This window comes from Elaeis guineensis, chromosome 3, assembly GCF_000442705.2.
Source record: "Elaeis guineensis isolate ETL-2024a chromosome 3, EG11, whole genome shotgun sequence".
NCBI classification, from domain to species: domain Eukaryota; kingdom Viridiplantae; phylum Streptophyta; class Magnoliopsida; order Arecales; family Arecaceae; genus Elaeis; species Elaeis guineensis.
The window spans coordinates 104,767,044-104,788,272 of NC_025995.2; the positions used below are offsets into that span (position 1 = coordinate 104,767,044).

Here is a 21,229-nt window from a genome sequence, read left to right on the forward strand (position 1 = left end):
AACATGATAATGGAGATGTGTACTGTACAATGATCGCCTCAAGAAAATGGAACACATTATCAGGAACATACTTGCTGGAAGAACATGGATGTGAAGCATCCTGAGTATATGGAATATATACCATATTGGGGATCATGATGCCAGATAATCTTAGTGGTTCTTTTCTGGTAAGTAGATAGTCTTACCATTTAATCATACATTAGAGACATGCATTCTTGTGACCGAACTGCATTATGAGCTACTGTCGAGAGGACACAAATCAAGAAGCATAATATCATCTGTTACTCTCAAGGAACTTATGAAACAGAAGCAATTGATGCAGTCATCCAAATGTCTGCTCTTCAATCTAATTTTGATTTCATTGGAGGTGCTATAGTTTCTCTGGGAAGATGATAAAGATTAAACTAAGGGGGTCAACATTTTCAATAGAGGTAGTTGCCTCTTGTTAGGAAATTTATGGGTACATACTGTTTTTGATCACACAGAAAGCTAAGATATCTTAGGAACTTCAAGGATAAGCCAATTTAAAGATTTTGACTGTGAGAAATTGATGTGGGAGGCTTCAATTAAATCTCATTATTCAACAATGGAGTTCTGGTTTTTCTTCTCCCTATAACTGGTTCATCAAGACTATAATCTTATCCTTTGTTTCTTTCTCTGAGTAAATATGTAATTCTTCTCTATTATCCAATTGATGTGTCAGACATCATAAATGAGTCTATGAAAGCTATCTCAAAATCTTATCCAACTTCTGCTAATTTTCACTTAAGATAGGACATTCTTTAAAATTAGAACCCTCATCAATCCTTCTTGGTCATAGATAAGAGCTTTCACATGAGCTCTCATTCTAGATTTGCCATGTAAGAATCTAGTATCCCTAACCATCCAAAACCTTGGAAAAAAAAACAATAAATCTGAAAAATCTCTAAAATTGGTATATTCTGCTTGATATTGTACTTGGTTGACAGAAGCAGGAGTGGTGTACGAGTGGATTTGGGTGAGTATGGAGAAGCGGACCTCTCGCAAAAAAAAAAAAGGAATAAGAAATCATTCAGGAAGGGTGAATTTCTTTTTCAAAAGAAAAAAAAAAAAAGAAATCATTTAGGAAGTGGGTGCAACGATGAATTTCCAAAGCAGGCATGCCACCTTAAATAGATGGTTACTAAGGGTTTCAATCAAAGATTGAAGTACTGCATGTCAGTAGCAAGCCAACCTTGCAGTGGCAATATACATCTGTTTCATGCTCGTATTTGGCACAAACTGGCACAAGAACATAACTAGTACTGGCATGCAGCCAGTATTGTGCCAGTGGTGCATGCTTGTAAGGAATAACATGGTACGTATTATTCCATGCTGACTGGCACATAAATCCACAGTTCTTATGATGTAAACGAAACTATCAAACAGTTAATTAGGTCTAGAGGAGGCCTGCCATTACCAGAATGAAATTATTTGAAACTCACATTCTACTAGCAAGTTCCTTTAATGTATTTCACTAAAGAGTGTCAATAGTTGCTTTTCAGGTACAGTTCAGCATTTGATCAAATACTGTCTTTTTAAATTTCCATGTTTTCCCCCATATCAGTCATATAAAGGTCACAGTATATCTCTCAGTTCCACCACCATAATCACTGCAATCTTGCTAAATCTTTCTTTTCTACTTAATGCTGATGTGAACATTCATATCTACCATCTTCTTCTTGGTAGAAGCAAGCTTTCTTTTGTATAATCTACTGCCTCCTGCCATACACGCTTACTTCCAACTTTATTTTTGAATCATCTTAGTAAATTGATAGACTATAAGCCCCTGCAAAGCATGAATGCTAGCATCACAATCACTGTCTCCAAAACCAATGCTTCATTTATCTATCCCTATTCTCATATTTTTTCCCCAACCATTTGAGTCATCCTCTGGAATCATCTTTCCCCCTCCGCAATGCTAAATTTTCCTACCGCATTCATCTTATCATAAATCTGCCTGCTAATCCTTGCCTACTATTTCTTTGTGGTAGATAGGCCATAGTTATATTTTTCTCACTCAATTACTGTCTTATTTTCAACTACTCATCCATATACTCATGCATATGTACATGGTGCATACTTGCATGCATATATACATACACATGTACATACATACATACATCCATTTGTCCATCCATACATGCAAGCATGCATTGTATTGTATAGTGAATATGATGATACAAGTATAAATTGTCCTAAGATAATGAAGAGAACCATTTTATTTTGATAGATTTGAATAGGTTTGATAGGTTGAATAGGTGAAGAAAAAGAAGAGAGAATTTGTGGCTAATTCATACTATCTTCATTAAATATCTTAGAATTTAAATACATAGCAAAAGACTTGTAGAGAAAGTCTTGCACAATGAACAAGACGAACATTAATGAGCTACATAGGAAATGAAAACACACATTAAAAACACATAAAAAAAAAGAAACATTGGAAATCAAAAGTCAACATGAAAAAACTAAAAACTAAATAATACTTCTTGAAAAACCTTAATTTTAACACTCTTCCTTAAAATTTTTCTTCTAAACTCCTAATTGTTCCTTTAACACTTCAAACTTTCCTTTTGGCAAACTTTTGGTTAAAATATCTGCACTTTGTTCTTCAGATTTGCAATAATTAAGCTTCACTTCTTTATTTGCTTCAGCTTCCCTTAAAGCATGATACTTCACCTTTATGTGCTTTGTTCTGCCATGAAGCACTAGATTCTTTGCCATTGAAATTGCAGACTTATTGTCCACCCATATCATTGTAGCTTTATCTTGACTCATTTTCAAATTTTTCATTACCTTTCGAAGCCAAATAGCTTGATTTGTTGCTCTTGCAGCAGATATATATTCTGCCTTAGTAGAAGATTGTGCCACCACCTTTTGCTTCTTTGAACTCTAAGAGAAAACATCCGAGCCAAGAGAAAAAACATAACCGAAAGTGCTTTTAGAGTCATTAACACTTTCAGCCCAATCATTATCTGAAAAATCCTGCAACTTAATAGGAATTCCAGCTTCAAACCATATGCCATGATCAATGGTTCCCTTTATGTAACGAAGAACCCTTTTTGCTGCTACCATGTGTGTTTTCTCTGGATTTTGCATGAACCTTGAAAGGAGACTTGCTGAAAACATCAAGTCAGGCCTTGTGATGGTTAAATACAATAGGTTTCCAATCAAACTCTTATATGTTGAAGAATCAGCCTTTGCACCTTCATCTTCTTAGGATAATTTCTCATTAGCCATCAAAAGAGTTGATATATCTTTGCACTCTTTCATTTTGAATCTTTTAAAAAGATCTGTAATATATTTGTTCTAAGATATGAAAACACCTTTGGAACTTTGATGAATTTTCATATCCAGAAAATACTTTATTTCTCTCAAGTTGGTCATCTTAAAGATCCTTTCTATTTCAGCCTTGAACTTCTTCATTTGATCTTCATCATCATCTATTATCAATGAATCATCAACATAGAGAGACACAATTAGTTTTTTACCTCCATCTCTATCTTTAGTGTAAAGTGTAGCTTCATTTTGACTCCTTCTGAATCCACAATCTGCTAGATATGAATCCACTTTGCTGTACCAAGCTCTAGGAGCTTGTTTCAGCCCATATAAAGCTTTGTGAAGCTTGTATAGTATGCCTTCTTTGCCTTTGATTGCATAGTCAGGAAGTTGTTCAATAAAGATTTTTTTCTGCAATTCATCATTCAAAAAAGCAGACTTTACATCTAGATGATAAATTCTTCATTTGCTTTGAGCTGCTAAGGCCATAAGAAGTCAAACTATGTCATGCCTCATAACTGATGCAAATGTGTCACCATAATCCACACTAAGTTGTTAAGCATAATCCTTCACAATTAATCTCATCTTTAGCTTGTTTAAGGAGCTATCAGGATTCAACTTAGCTCGATAAATCCATTTTAGGCCAATTACATTTCTTCCATCAGGCCTTGGAACTAACTCTCAAGTTTCATTCTTTTCAATCATCTTTAACTCTTCATTCATAGCATTAATCCATCCCTCCTCCTTTGTTGCTTCTTCATAGCTTGTAGGCTCAGCAATTGTAAAATTGCACTTCTCATAGATTTCAGCAAGAGACTTTGTCTTTTTTTTCAATGGTTCATCATCAACATCTGATTCAAGGTTGCTTGAGCTAGGAGAGCTAGTAATTGCTCCAACATCAATAGCTTCAGATTCTTTAATTTCAAAATATTTTTCAACCTGTTGTTTGCTCCAATTCTAAAACAAATTTTCATCAACAACCACATCTCTGTTGATAATAATCTTTTACTCTTTGATGTTGTAAGTCCTGTAACCCTTTGATTGAGAGGCATAGTCCAAAAAATTCCCAACTCCAAATTTTGGATCCAGTTTGCTCCTTTTGATAGTTGGAACATGAACATAACAATAAGAGCCAAAGACTTTCATGTGTGAAACTGAAGGTTTAACTCCACTCCATGCTTCAATAGGAGTTGTACCTTTAAGAGCTATAGTTGGAAGTCTATTTTGCAAATAAACTACAGTGTGAGAAGTCTCTATCCAAAAATAATTTGGCAACTCTTTTTCTGTTATCATACATCTCACCATCTCCACAATGCTCTTGTTTTTGCGCTCAGCCACTCCATTTTGTTCAGGAGTGTAAGCAACAATTAGTTGATGAGAGATCCCTTCATCTTCAAAGAACTTCTTGAATTCTACAGAATTGTATTCCAAGCCATTGTCTGACCTTAGAATCTTCAATTTGCACCCTGATTTAGCTTCAGCCATTCTTTTGAACTTTTTGAATATATTGAAAACTTGTGACTCATGAAATAAATCTAAGTTATTCTGGTTAGGTCATCAATAAATAATATAAAATATTTATTTTTTGTTCAAGGATTCATCCTTCATAGGGCCACAAACATCAGTATGCATAAGTTCCAATCTTTCCTTAGCCCTCCATGTTGATGCATTTGGAAAAGGAACATACACCTTCTGATTGCTTAATATTAGGCAAACTCCTTGCTAGATTTTTTTTATGCATCAAAGAGAATGAGCCATAACTACAATGCCTAAATCTCTTGTGCCATAATTTAGATTTATCTACCTTAACAAGATTCAAAGACTCCATGACATAATTCTACCTTAATGGAAAAATTTTATCAACCATAGGCAACTCAGCTATTAACACATTTTTGCTGTCATAGATACAACAACAATTATCTTTGAGAAATAGAGAATAGCCATTTGCAATCATTTGTGCTCCACCAAGCAAGTTTTGTGCTAAGTTTGGAATAAAGAGCACATTATAGATGAATTTTGTACCTTGCTTAGTTTGAATAGCTATAGTGCCATTCCCTTTATTTTCCACTACTACACCATTTTTCAATCTCATCTTTGTTTTACAATACTCATCCTTTGTCATGTGGCTTGTATATCCACTATCAATGTACCATGTGTGCTTTCTGACTGCCATAGAGGTTTGAGCTGCTATGAATAAACTTCTGGTAGGCTCCTCATTTTTCTCTGTGTAATTTACTTGTTGAGTAGGATTTTCTTATGCTTGATTCTGTTTCATTCTACAATTCTTCTCAATGTGCCCAAGTTTTTTGCAAAATTTGCACTGGATTGGAGGTTTGCCTTTGAACCGACAATCCTTTTCTTGATGATTTGTTCTGTTGTAGAATTTGCAAGAAGAAAATTTTTCTTTTTTGTCAGATTTTGATGCCGTTGCTATAGCTTTTTCTTTGTCATTACCTCTCTTCTTTCCTTCCTTCTTGACTTGCTTCCCTTTTTGTCTTGCTTGTAAAGCCCCTTCTACAACTTCTCCTTCCGTTATGATTGATCTTTGCTTCTGAATTCGAAGCTTGTTGATGAGTTCGGTAACAGTCATAGTTTTAAGGTTACAAGATTCTTCTATTGCAGAAATTTTAAACTCAAACTTCACGGAAAGACTAATCATAATCTTTTCAATCCCTTTCTCATTCGAAAAATTCTCTCCAAGCATCCTAATTTTATTGACTAAATCAAGAAGATTAGAAGAGTAATCTTTTACTCTTTCCTTTTCATTCATCTTCAACATTTCGAACTCTTTTTTCAAAGTTAACAACTTAACAGCCTTAACCCGTCACTTTCTTCAAATTCCTTCTTTAAATTATCCCAAACCTCCTTAGCTGACTCACAAGTCATAATCTTTGTAAAAATTATATCAGACACAACTGAATGGAGACAAGTCAGAGATCTTGGTTTCTTTGCCTTATTCTCTTCATGAGCCTTGATTTGAGCAAGAGTAGGATCAACCCCAAGAGGTGCAGGATCAGCTTCTACTTCAACAGCCTGCCATAGATTCAAGGCTTTGAGATAGGACTTTATTTTTATGGACCATATGTGATAATTTTTCTCCGAAAATATTGGAGGATCTGTACCAAAGAAATTGCTTGAAGACATCTTGAAATCTTTTAGATTTGTCTTAGAACCCTTCGTAGATCCCTTAAGAAATACACTTTGATACCAATTGATAGATTTGAATAAGTTTGATAGGTTGAATAGATGAAGAAGAAGAAGAGAGAATTTGTGGCTAATTCATACTATCTTCATTAAGCATTTTAGAATTTAAATACATAGCAAAAGACTTGTAGAGGAAGTCTTGCACAATGAACAAGACAAACATTAATGAGCTACATAGAAAATAAAAACATACATTAAAAAAACACATAGAAAAAGAAAAATATTGGAAACCAGAAGTCAACATGAAAAAACTAAAAACTAAATGATATTTCTTGAAAAATCTTAATTTTAACATATTTCCTAATAAATTACCGGGTATTCTTGCAATTATTATAAGAGTAGGCTGCAACCATGGAAAGACTAGTGTATGTAAACTTCGAACATTCTCTGTTGGTGATGATATTTGTGAGTATGCTAAAAAAATATACTGCTATATAAATAGATCAGACCATTCACCAAGCAGAATCTATCCTGTCAGTACTACTTCCAACTTTCCATAAACAATATGTTGATCAGACAAAAGTTTCGGCTTTTGGCTGGGCCATCTTCTAGGCAAGTTGTTTGTACATCTGAAGACAAGCCTTGCTTCATGGCCCAGCTTTGGCAATGAGGTGATTGGTGTGATTCCTACTGGGTTGGGCCAGTCATTATACCAAGTTCCCTGTGAGATTGATAACCAGTTTAGTAACTGGTTTGGGTCATATAGCTTTTTCCCTTAGAAGATAGGATATACTATCTTATTAACCATGCAGTAGTACTTGATCATGATGTCCTCCCTTTCGTTCTTCACCTAATTTAGACTCACTACCTTCCAATTTCCAGAGTTGCAAAAGGAATCCTTGATATGTATGACACTGCCGGTCCAAGTTTCTTGCATCGAGACGAGATTCTACCAACTCAGCCAGTTGTTACCGTTGCGAGTCTGACACCAGTTAATAGATTTGCCTGATTAGTGTAAAGCGAAAAAGTATCAAGCAAATTTATATCTCTGGTTGAAGAACAAAGAGAATGATTGTAAAACCTCTGAACAAGGAGAAACAATTCTCATAAAGATGTATTCTATTGTCGCTAATCAATACCTCATTGGTACAACATTTGCGTCACTGGCTCTTGCATAATTCAGATGTCATGTAAGCGAACTTATCAAGCGAAAATAACCCAATGCTGAGAATTCAACCTGGTAGACAAGCTAATATGTCAAAAAAGAAAAAGCAAAGCAATGGTGAGTCACTTCAGATTGTTTTTTTCCTAGGCTGAAGTCACTTCAGACTACTTTTTCTTTTACGAGCCAGTCCATTTGAATCTACTTTGGCTTAATTTCTGGCCAACCAAACATCCAAGGTGGCTTCTTTGAACCTGACCGAGTTCAGATGCCTGTTTTAGGACAACAAAACAGGACTTGTAGATAGTCTAGAAAGAAATTTCATCCCTTGCAGCAATCCAGTATTGTCACGTAGCATCTTTTCTTTGTTTTTTTCCCTTTCACTCTTCATCAGTAGCGATCATTGGCCAAAGCATGTCATTTGAACATAAACTTACCCAGGGTGACTGAAAACAAAAACATTGCCCCTAGCCACAACCCAAAGGCAAAAGTAGAGTAGCATTCGATCCAAACTCAAAAAAGTCAAAAAGATTTTGTGCTTGATGTTACTCATAACAACCTAGGCCACTTGTTACATTCATCAGAAGATACGGCCTCCTGTCAAAGGCTTTGTTTTGACCTTGGTTTCATGAACCTATAATATACTTACATCTTATATATCCACCACATTAATTGCACCTAGTTGTTAACTATTTAATCACACATGGGTGGGTTCTAAAGTTCACAGAATAGTTTATCCAAAGGTTCTTGCCAAATACTCTCACGTCACCTCATGAACTTGCTAACCCTCTTTCTAAAGCCACTCCACCCCCAAAGCAATAGGGCACCTAATCATACATTTAGTAGCTTTTTAGGAATCCCCTAATGTTCATGTGCATCCATCTGTCAACACATGTCCTCTGAGCCCTTTATCATGCTATAAGCGCTTGTGGAGACCTAAGTGTCTCCATCGTAGCCCTAACCCTCATGCTTTTGTCTTCAGTGCATGCTAGCTTATTTCAAAGGCTAGCTGACGGCGTTTTAAATTCACATCATAGAATTAATAATATGCTTGCGAAACCCTAAACATTCTAGACCATGGTCTAGGTTTAGTTCCTGTGTCATTGCTCAATTAAGTATGCCGATAGAATCACTTCACATGACTTTAAGTGAAATCCACCCAATCTCCAGTAGTTCTTTAATGGAGTAGGTAAGGTCACTTGTAATAAAAGTGCATATTTTGGACATCTTGGACAAATTGCTTGGATTATTAATATGCTTTCAACTTATTCTAAAAGGAAATATCAACTCAATTATTAGCGCACATTGATTACACTAATCTTTATGGGGTCTTCCAAAGCAATTTGTTACAAAAGAAAGAGGGAGGGAGGGTTGCCAAGTTAAGTGTGATTAATGCATTGTTTAAGAGGAAATGGGGTGACATCACCTCGTATAAGTAACATTATTAACGTCTCATCGAGCAAAATATTTTCCTTCTGGAGCACAACTTGGTGGTCCTCACCTGCGATTCGGGTAATCTTAAATGCTGCCAACCATATTCCCTCCACAAACACAACAAAATATGGCATTATCAAGGTATCTAGGTTAAATTTTTTTTGCATCGAAAGGTGGAGACCACTGAAACAAGAAAAGCTGTGGACCCATCGGACACTCAAATGAGGATGTCCTTTGTTGGTTGGTCACAAGCTAAAGAGATAGATGGGGATCACTCAATGACTCCATGTTGATCTTAAACTATCATGTTGCAAGAGGAAAATATTTAAGAAATGTGAGGAAGGAAAGCTTGGTGTGATTCTCTGAAACTCAATTTGGAAAGAAACTTCTTCGAATTGGGCTCAACTTTGTAAACCTCTGAGCTTCAATGGAAGGCTTGCATGGACCCAACGATCCAACACCAATTCAACCTTTCAAATGGTTCAATACATTAAGGGGAGGGCCATGTGCTTTGCTTCCTAGCGAAGTCTATAAAATCCATAGACGCATTGCATCCTAACCTTCCCAACTTTTAGACATGTTTCATACATCGGCAAAAAGCTGGTCAGGTGACGGGACCCGCAAAGTTTCATGTTATAAGAAAACTTGCAAGATGAGAGGAAAGGACAGAGAAAACGACCTAGGTAGCTAAAATTCATTTTTAAATTTTGCAACTTGTTTCCTACCTTCCCAGGTATTTCTAAATGCAGTGATTGGATCACTATGCCCTGGTACAGGAGAAATTATTAGTTAGACTAAGTTTACCATGGACCACCAATAATTTAATTATTTCGGAGGAGAGAAAAGATATTAAATATAAAAAAAATTATGTTCAGGTTACATGGACTTATATTCAAGTTACACATATTTATATTCAGATTACGCAGGTTGTCTAGCTTCAATATCTGATTATGCACGTTCATATTCAGATTAGACAGGTACGTACTTTGGTTATGCAGAAATAACTCTTTAGCATTTCAGAGATTTTTTATTCAATTTGAAAAGTCTAGGAACTTAATAATAATTTCGGATCCATCTAGGGACCTATAGATAATTTTTTCTTAAATATATGGTAGCATATGTTGCTATTATTGTATTAAAAGAAGAAGAAGAAAATGGAGGGAGAAAAGGGATTAAGTAATTAATGAACCACGATGACGCTGATCCAACTAATAATTTCTTCTTGCATAGGGGAATCTAAAAGATAGAGTGGTAGATGAAATACATAACTGAGGTCTAAAAGGGTCAGCTCAACCACTTTCCATGAGGGAGACCGATAAGAAAAGAATAGAGTAGGAGACACTCAGATAAACCTAAAGTCCCTAACTCAAGTAAGAGAAATACTTTTGATGTCACATGGGCCCTTAAGCTCGGAAACCTCAGTCATCATGTGGCTAGCGACAACCATATCTCGAAATATCATGATAATCAATTTGAATGTAGCCTTCCATAGGTGAATGATTGATTGGGTACATTGCTCACATCATCATTTCATTTGCTAAACGTATCTAACACCATCAACTACACTAAAAACCTCCAACTAGATTTTTATGCCAGTCTATATTATAAGATGATCAAAGTGAGTAGTCCTGAAAATGGGCCTCAGGAACTCCAAGGTTCGATAGTTAACATGGCCTTTGCGCATCATTGGTAGTTATTTTGAGCTTGTGGTCTTCTCTGTGACAGAGCACATTTAAAATATCAGCTTCTTTTTTTAATTTGGTCTGGTGATTGATATCATGACATCAACCTAAACTAATATTATACGCATTGTTTATGCAACGTTTAGCCTTTTGATTGACATGTAATGTATACGTATTAGACCTGCATGATACACGTGAGATCCACTTGATGATTTTTCAAAGTACATCAATAATAAAGGTTAAGCGGACAGCTGAATCCAGTTGCAACAGTCTGGCTTACTGAACTTTAAAGAAATTTTTAATTACTTTTGTTTTCCCTGGGGCATTGTTGATGAGAAACTTGGTTGGGGAGCGGCAGGTTCTCTCGGAGTTTGCATGATTGATTTCTATAAATTTTATCATAAGTCTAGCACTCGGTGAAGAAGTTAAACTAGATTTACCAGAAGGCGAACAATGCAGCAGATTTGAGTCATCTCCTATGCAGCTCAGTATCTGAGAGATGTTTTGTGGATTGAGGCGGCGACTGCTTCTATTAGTTCTAGAGATATTTTGTTTTTCTATTTTATTAGATGTATTGATATTAAATTAGAATGATCAATCCAATTCTATATCTGTCTGTGATTTTTTTCTTTGATTCTGAGGATTTTCTACATAAATTCTGAGTTTGCATTGATCTTTATTTTTTGTTTTGATCTCTCTTTTATTCGGTGTCTTGCTGCCATAGAAGAAGAAGAAGAAGAAGAAGTTGAATTGGATCTGGAACATAAAACTGAATCTTAGAATCTCTTAGTTCTTACGGAAAGTTGCTTGGGACCAACTTTCCTGTCGATCAGTCTGGCTAGGAGGGTGCCTATTGCACAGTACTGTAACCTGGAGGACTAAGACATCCATCATATTCTTTTTGGATGTGAAGTTGCCTTCGAGGCTTGGACATCCTCGGAGCTTTTGATTCCTTTCCAACCCATTTCAACTCAGAACATCCTGGAAGGTACTAAGTGATTACCATGATTATCCCATATATGTGAAGCATATTACTCTATGTTGTTGTATTGCATATTATACTTAGTGGGCGAGGAATGAGAGGATCTTTAATGATCTACTCACCTCTCCCTATCTTATCCTTCATCAGACCAAGCTCCAGGCTTTCCTATACACCTCAACGGCCAATTCTATAATTTGGCCGGGGATGCCATACCATCGTCCTGCTGGTCGTGAATTGTTTTGCTTGGAAACCCCAAGCTACATACGGCCCTCATAAGATAAATTTTAATGATAGTGTGTTGGATAATGATACTTATGGTCATGCTGCTTTTGCTACAAGAGATCATGTTTTAAAGGATGTTAGCAGTTGGGAGAGAAAAATCTCTTAGGAGATGTTGGATTGGGAGGAGTGGAGGTCTGGAATCGGAATCGAAATGGATGACTCCCATTTCAACCATTTGGTTGGGAGGAGTCCCATTCCGATTCTGATTTCGAGATAGAATGGAAATTGTTCAATCTATATAGAACTCAATCTCTACTTTCCACTATAAATTTAATTTTTCATTCCAATTTCGATTCCGATTCCGATTTCGATTCCGGTCACGAACCAAATACTTTGGAGAATTTAACTATTCTGATTCCGATTCCAAGCCATTCCAATTATCATTCTCATTCTGATTGTAAATCAAACACTTCTTTAGATTCTTTAACACTAATATTCCTATATGGTCGAACTCATGGCCGCGTGGAAAGGACTAGTATAGGCTATATAATTTTGTCTTGATGCTAGAAGAGTGGGTATCGAGGGTGATTTCCTAACGGTGATTCGCTGGGCTAACAATATTCAGATGTTCATCTCTTACTTGATATTTGGCACATGTCCTGGTGGCTGCCTCACTTCAAGATATCTAACATTCACATAAAGGGTAATGGGCCAGCTTTAATTGGGTAGCGTTACACTTACCTCACTATATTGATACTTGCTTTGGACTTTCTAATTAATATTGGTGATTATCCTGTGGAGCTCAAATATAAACTGTTAATTCTGCTAGGTGTGTTTACACTTGTTGCAGCTGAGTTGTAAGTCCATCAGCCTCATCAATAAAAAACCGCAAGAAAAATTATGTTGGTGGTAGGCATTCTGGAGAATTTCGATCTTGGTAGGTAAAACATGGGCAGGCCTCCTGTCCTTTCTATTAAAAAATATTAGAAGTTCAAATAACGTGTTATATAAATATCACACTAACTTTTCAGGTAAAACATAACGAAAATTGTCATCTGAGCCAGCATAAAATAAATTAACCTATCTTGGTGTCAACAATCCACCAAGACTCCTCTATAAAACCTAGCCCTAGTTGGCTGACTCAGAAGGACATCTTTAAGTAATTAAATAATGGGGGGAGAGACGGAAGCTGGAATTGGAGTGAAAAAAGATGGGGGGACAAGGTGGGCCTGGTTTGGAAGTTGGAGGAAGACTTTGGAGGAAGGGAGATTGGAAGGAAATTTATGAGTGACACATACATATTACTTTTTATGGTGGTGGAGATTACGACAGAGATGTGATTTCTTTATAGTTAGTAAGATTCGAAGAGATTTTGCTTTGATTGGTGAAGCAAAGTCTACGAAAAAGGAGATCAGAGACATAAACACTAGGTCAAATGTCAATTGTGGCAACTTCATTCTATCAGCAATGTTTCTGGGTGGAAGGTGCACTCGGTAATTAATCTTCCTTTTACTTTTGTTAAACTGATTGTGATGTACCAAATCCATGCTAGGATTTGTGGAAATATTTTTCCTAATAATAATTCAATGAAGTTTAACTATTATTATATAAAGTTAGGTGTGACACTCCCTCAAGAAGTTTCACGGGAAAAGCCTGAAAGGAAAAGTCTTCAATGCATACTAAAGCTCTCTTGTACTGCATGTACACCAAATGGGAGCTCATAGGGACAGCATTATGAATGACACTGGCTGCATTAATTTGGCAACTTACTATGTTTCTTGTGTAGAGGTCACCAAGAGCTAGCAGCTCGAAACGCTGAAAAATTTTGACCATTACATCAAATCATCAAATCCTATTCGACTACAAACCAAACGAACTCTACGACTTGCAAAACTCGTATGGCTCTGCTATGTAGCATAAAGACCTCTCCATATAGGATGGACTTCCAAAATGCTACTGCTTATAGACCTTTGCATGAATAGTAGTCAATATAACTGTTTGAGACATGCAAAATCAACCACTTTAGCCTTGGTGTATGACTGTTGGTGATGTCTTTATTTTTACCAAGCATGCTTTGAGGTGCCACACGCCTCCTTCAAATTAATTTATATCCAACTCTGTACATTTTTGCATCTAAAACATGTATTAATAGTGGCAGGACCAACAACCATATTTGATTTTTAATTCATTGATTGAACTCTACCACCATAACTATTATATCTTTCTCGTAAAACTACCATTAGTATATATTGTTTAGGACCATTTAATTTAAAGAGATTGGATATGAAATTAGATCATATTCGTACATTCTCTATATATACAAACAGACGTATATACAAATTATTGATAGCGAGACAAAGCTTGTCGGTTTCTATTTGAGGTCATATTGCATTGCTAAAGCATCTCTACATGATTCTTCCGCATGTTATACATTTACCGCACAAACCAAATACTACAAGCAAAATAAAGTGGAGACCGAGGCCTCCGTGAGCCCCAGAAATCCGGATTGGGCAGGAGAAGTGGGCCTCAGTGGAAGTGCAGCACACCGAAGGCAGATAGATCTGCCACATAATCATCAGTTTCTATGTTGGTTTCCATTTCAGGGGTCTTTAGCGTTTCAATTAGTTTCCATGGAATGTTTAATTCCTGGGTACAAATGGGGTGCACACCGTCCCACATGGTTGCACCACCACTTAAGCGACACAAACTAATAGAGCTCAAATGAAGTGGCACCCACTCACTCACAAATGGACCATTATCCCAAGCTATTATGGCAAGCACCCATTATTATATGCCATGATCCTCCTATCGAATACAATACCTTTTAAATAATTGCTACTACACAGCTACAGCCAGTCTTTTTCCCCACCGCTCGTAGTAGCCCATAAACAATCCTGTAATCCATAAAATATCCCCTCAACAGAGGCCGAGACAAGCGCAATCTAGGCCTCCCGACCGTCTCTAAAGTTCTGTTCCCTATTTCTCTTCCCTTTCCCTCCTCCTTGGGATGTCCGCAACCAACTCCTCTCCCTCTCAAATATTATATAGTTTGTCCGTGAATTATTATACTGACTAGTATTCAAATCATTCATGTCATCCATTTCTATTTTCTCAGTGTGGAGCTGCGACTGTTTTCTTTTCCCAATCTTATAATATTACCTTAAACCAACCCATGTATAGATATATATATATATATATAGACACAGGGATGAACCCACCTGCAGTCCAATTTCCCTTCTCTTTCTCCGCTCCTCCTCCTTATATATACCTTCTCGTATTCTCGCCTCCTGTAACTCTCTACTCCAATCTTCTTCTATATAAGGGATAGATGGAAGCAAGGATTACTAGGGAGATCATGTCAGGGATCCAGTGCCAGTCCAAGAACAACACCAGTCCCCGTCTCAAGCTCTTCGGCTTCCACGTGTCCGAGGACGAGGAGTCCGTCGACCGCCCTGGCCCGCCGGAGGCCGGGCTGGGCTCGGATTCCTCCTCCTCCTCCACCACTACCACCACCGCTACCGCCTCCGGAAGCGGCGACGGCCGGAAGTATGAGTGCCAGTACTGCTGCCGCGAGTTCGCCAACTCCCAGGCCCTCGGTGGTCACCAGAACGCCCACAAGAAGGAGCGCCAGCAGCTCAAGCGCGCCCAGCTGGCCGCCGGGGGCGGGCTCCGGTCACCTCCCGGTGCGCTCTACCCCCGCGCGAACCCCATGGTCTCCGCCTTCGCTCCGCCTTCCCACCTCCTCCCGGACTCCGCCTCCCCACTCGCCAGCCCGGCGGGCCCCACCGGATGGGTCTACTTTTCCCGCGCCGCCCCTCCCTTCCACGTCTCGCATGGCTGCGTCTTCCCCTCCTCCGCCAGGGCCTCGTCCCCGGCCTTCTACTCCGCCGCCGGCTACAGCCATGGCGACGGGGGTGCCGCCCGGCTTTTCGGCGACGACCGGAACCGTCAACCCGCGAGGTTCACCGTTTCAGCTCCCAACGCGACGTCAGCGGACTCGGTCAGCGCGGATGACGGGTTCGGGTTGGACCTCCAGCTGCGGCTTTCCTCCGGAGCTTGACTCGGTTGCTAGACTCGTCCTGACTAGGTTCTTCGCTGGACTCCGCGATCAGACGGTGCATTACACCAATATCTGATGGATAAGATGTCCATTGTATAATTTTTTTTTTTTCATTTTTCTATTTGGAATTTTGGTTTTAGTTTTGCCTCAATGAAATGACGTTGCGCAATTCAATAAATTTTTATATTAAAACTACAGTAAATATATGTTTGCAATTTTTTATGTGTTTTTTATAATTTTAAAAGTAATTGTAATCCACTTCTGGGATGGATTGCCATTTTGTGTTAAAATCTCTAAGTCCGTACATGCCTCCACAATCATTTATAAGTTATGTAAAATTTTATACATAAATTATCATTACTATATGATTTACCTATTTTTTTCAGAAAAAAAAATCTCATCTACATATCTAAATATTAAAAATAAAATATTTATCTGAAAAAGAAGTTAAACATAAAAGGGAAATCAAATAAAGAATAAGTGTTTAAGTTTTCCTTCGATGGGTGATTAATTTGTATGAGAAATTCTCGTGCAAGTTCCGAAATATGCTCCAAGGATAGAATGAAGGGGGGATGTTTGTATGCTGCATAGAATTTTGTACATATGATAAATAATCTTAGAGGGAGAGCAAATTCATCCAAAACGAGTCAGTACGAGTTATAACAAGGTGAGCGGTGGAGTGAGTGAGACTCGGGGGCTTGGTGCAGAGCATGCGAATCGGCGATGATACGTTTCGCGAGGTGAGTGGACGTGTACAGGAACATGATGTTCAGCGGCTGACACGTGATGGGAACCATACCACGTTCCTTGAATCACCTGCAGCTGGCGTAGTAGCATGAAGGTTTTGATTGGTTGTGTACGACGGCAGTCACGATCCTACACTCCAATATATATTTAAAAAGGAGAAAGTACAGGTGGCAGCTACGTGTAACTATATTAGATTAGACCCTTTCATCTTATCATTCATTAACCCTTTGTTTACTAACTATGATTAATTAGTCAACATGTGTACAGTGACAGCAAGTGATGGATGGATCATCCTAAGATTCGTATCACTTAATTTAATCCAACCGAACTCAGTTCTATTATTTTATAATCCCCACCCCACACCCCCACTTGTCTGTATCCAAATTTTAAGCACATAGAATATTGGTGTCTTCCAGGAATCAAGACACACTTGTCATTGCCTCAAAACTATTTTCTGTTCCCCACAGAACAAGAGTAATTGAAGAGAGGAAAAAAAAAAAAAAAAGGGCCACTTGGGGGTTTTGATAAGATTAGAGACTCTTAACTTGACCTAACATTATTTTCTCGAATCAGCGTTAGCCAGTATTTACCAAGTCATGTGCGTGCGTTGAGATTTTTGATGGAATGTCTCCGGACAACAACTAAATTGGACCTTGCGACCATCTGGTTCTCGTCACCTTCCATGACATGGACCTTCCAACTAATGAAGCATTCTTTGGATACTCTGTTAAATTGTGGATGTTGTCATTAAAAAGGACATATAGAATATAGTTCGCCAAGCCTTTAAGCCATCCCAACGTCTAGAATAAACGACAAGTCTTTGCATGTGTAGGTTGTCTACTATATCTGCTTCATTTCCCCCCCCGCGCCACAACCCCCCCACACACCCCACACCCCACCCCACCAAAAAAAAAAAGAAGAAAAACTATTTGCGACTTGTTCATAGTTGAAAGTAGACCATGGCAATTACGCTATTAACTGAAAACCATAGAAGATACTTGATTAGGTTATAACTTTCAAGGAAATAGGTCATGTAGAACAAAAGTGAGGTAGATACTCAACTTATTACCCACCTTCCTGTGACCTGCAATTTCCCCTTCTGTAACGTATTCTTAATCTTCTTCTTACTTTATTAATATAATAGGGGTAGGACCTCCCTCCCCCTTTCTTTCAAGTTAAAAAAAAAAAAATAATGTTGTGGACAAATTTTGCTGAACCAGCTATATATTCACGTTGATGCTCTTTAATGAGGTCAAGACTTCTGGTGATCTGATTTAATTTTTCGTGCCTATTTGCTCCCATCTAGTCACTGCAGGAATAGGACTCAAAGGCTCTTCTTAGTGCGACAGTGAATTGAAGGTGTTAGATTTTGTATACTGAGTCCAAATATTTATTAGATGGTTGGACAGGATCGACAGTTTATTCGACCAAAGGACTTCGATGACCTCTTTCGGTCAAATAACAAACGCTCCCGGAAAGTAATTTCAAAGCTTGTGCAAGTGATGAGTTGTTCTCACCAACCACCAGTCAGCTACACCATGTTATTGTTTAACCTCTACCTATTGATAATTGCACTGCGTAGAAAGCTTGCTGTTCATCGGATTGTGAGATGGGAGATAATTTAAAAACTACAGCATTTGTACTTGTATAAGATCGGGAAACCAATTCTTTATGTTTTATTGAAGGTAGATGCAGTGGTTTACTATCTTTTAATGTCTATTTTAGCACTGCCTTATTTCCATGGATCAATGTATTTAACCTTGAGAACTTCTAGAAATTTAATATGCATTTGATGAGGATTTTGTATACAAGGTGATTACTTCCAATCTGGAATACATGACCGGAAAATCAACACTTGGATTAATTATTGGCCATCTAGCTACTATTGCCATAACAAAGTCATTTCTGTTAGAAATATTGTTGTACATATCTCCTATATATGTATAGGATTAATATCATATTCCATATGTGTGTAGGATTGATATCCACTATATTTGGGATGGCTATATTTGTATAGAATAGCGGTAGATATCCACTATATTTGGGATGGCTATATTTGTATAGAGTTTACAATTCTGCCAAATATAGAATAGCTATATTTGTATAGAATAGTTATATTTGTATTCTTGTATTCTTCCATTGTATAGCTTTGGATCTATAAAAGAAGATACAAGGCCAGACCATCAGAGAAATAAACGGCTTATTTTCATCTCCCACTTTTGTTATCTTTGACATGGTATTAGAGCTATAATAATTCTCTGCTCCTTCAAGGATCAATCATCTGCTTCTCCTTTTTTTTTCTATTACTAAGGAACCTCGGGCTCCCTCGCCATCTACTCTTTATTGTGCTCTCTGCGGCTTCACTGCTCTTGCGACAAAGAATCTGTGCTGCATTGTCAAGCTCGCCGTGCTAGTACCTCGTGACTTTGTTGCTTTGCTGTCCGCGCAACATCTCTGCCATTTATGCCTGATCCAGTGGTATGACCAGTGATGGCTTATGAAGAAACATCTATGCCCATCAAGATAATCCATGATGATACTAACTTTTATTTTTGGTCTAGTTAGATGACCATTTATTTGAAAGAAAAAATGCTCTGGAAATATGTTACTGGAGAAAGAACACGACCTATTCGAGCGGCGGATGACTCTGAAGAAAAATACTCAGAAAAATTAGAGAAATGGGAGAGTCAAAATAACAAAATTATTTTTTGGATCTCTAACACCGTGGTGGCCTCAATTGCAATAGAGTTCCACAAATACAATACTGCAAAAGAAGTATGAGATCATTTGGTCAAGCGTTATGTTGCACCAGATCCGACAAGACATTACAAACTCAATCAAGATCTTTTTCATCTTCGACAAGCACCTGGACAAACTATTGCAGATATTTATGCCCGAAAGAATGCTACATGGCAACAACTTGATGAAATGAATCCAAAATTTGAGAATGCCAACGACATGGAGAAATTTGATCAATACCGAGAAAAATAGAAGCTTTTCTAACTGCTGATGACGCTACCTGAATTTGAATCAGTAAGAGCTTCTATCATGCATAGAGATCCTTTACCTACTCTCTCATCTGCCTTAAATGAATTATTATTAGAGGAAACTCGCAAGGGTAATGGAATCTCTCTTGAATTAAATTCAGAAAAAGTTTTAGCTACTCCCACAGCTGTTTATTCAAATCAAAGTAAGATCAAAAAGTTGCCTTCCTTACCATGTAAAATACAGTAGACTGGGCATAAGTAAAATACAACTACTGTCGTGAACTTGGACACACAAAATCCTATTGTCCAAAGAAAAAATGAGGAAGAAAATTTTTTGGCTCTAGCTCTACATCCCGATCTATGGCATCACTGGCTGCACCAGCTACACCAACTCCTACCTTACAAACTTCTGATTCCATCAGTTCTGAATTTGATTCTCGGAGCTCTACTGCTATCTTTACTGTTGCTGATGTTGAGGACCTTATCTCCAGAGCTTTTGCACGTCATGATAATATTTTCTCCACTTCTGCCTCATCTGCTTTGTTTGTCAATACAGGTATCTCTTCCACTTGGATCTTAGATTCAGGAGTCTCTAATCATATGACCCAGATATATCTTATTTTACTACTATATCTTTTAGATCCTTCTTACCCTCTATTTTTATTGCTTGTGGAATCTCATTACCTATCAAAAATATTGATAATATTAGCCTTGGAAACCGCTTGAACTTATTTGATGTTTATCACATTCCAAAGTTATCCTACAATCTTCTCTCTGTTGGTCAACTTGTTGACTCTTGCCTTGAGTGTTATTTTTCTACCAATGGTTGTCAGGTATGGGAGCAACAAACGAAGCGAATAGTTAGGACTGGCCGTAAGGTGCACAGGCTCTTTGAGATCAATTGGCTGCATCCTCAACCTCAACTATCTCTTTCCACCATTGGCACAAATAATTCTCAGTTATGGCATTTGCATCTTGGTCATACGTCTGACTCCTATTTAAATAAACTTGTTTCAAGTGGTATTTTGGATAATGTTTTAATTCATTCTATTTCTTCTATCGATTGTAAGCTTGGCAAACAAACTGCTCTTTTCTACAATAATCGTGTTACTACTTCCTACTCACCTTTTGACATTTTTCACTCTGATGTGTGGGGTCCTTCCCGAGATCCAACAATGGATGGTTCTCGTTATTATGTTGTTTTTATTGATGATTTCTCTCGTTTCACTTGACTTTATTTTCTCAAATCTTGTGATGAAGTGTTTTTTACTTATAAGTCTTTTGTCAAGATGATCTCTACTCAATTTTCATTTCGTATAAAAATTTTTCAAACTGATTCTGGAGGATAATACTTTTCCACAGAATTTAAATATTTTTTTCATTCTGAAGGTACCATTTCACAACTGTCATGTCCTCATACACCACAACAAAATGGTGTATCTGAGAGGAAACATAGGCATATCATTGAGACTGCTAGAACTATGCTTATTTCCTCTGGTCTTCCTAAAATCT

At 37.6% G+C, this 21,229-nt stretch overlaps 1 protein-coding gene across 1 annotated transcript; it reads left to right on the forward strand.

The window, feature by feature from the left end:
- The first annotated feature begins 14,888 nt into the window (after window positions 1–14,888).
- On the forward strand, window positions 14,889–16,152 carry LOC105041240 (zinc finger protein GIS3-like). The gene has a single exon (XM_010918117.4). It carries the CDS (start codon window positions 15,252–15,254, stop codon window positions 15,981–15,983), a length of 732 nt encoding a protein of 243 aa, XP_010916419.1. The 5' UTR covers window positions 14,889–15,251; the 3' UTR covers window positions 15,984–16,152.
- Window positions 16,153–21,229: the final 5,077 nt, after the last annotated feature.

Coding starts and splice junctions, on each gene's coding strand:
- LOC105041240 (XM_010918117.4), top strand. CDS start 15,252: ATGGAAGCAAGGATTACTAGGGAGATCATGTCAGGGATCCAGTGCCAG.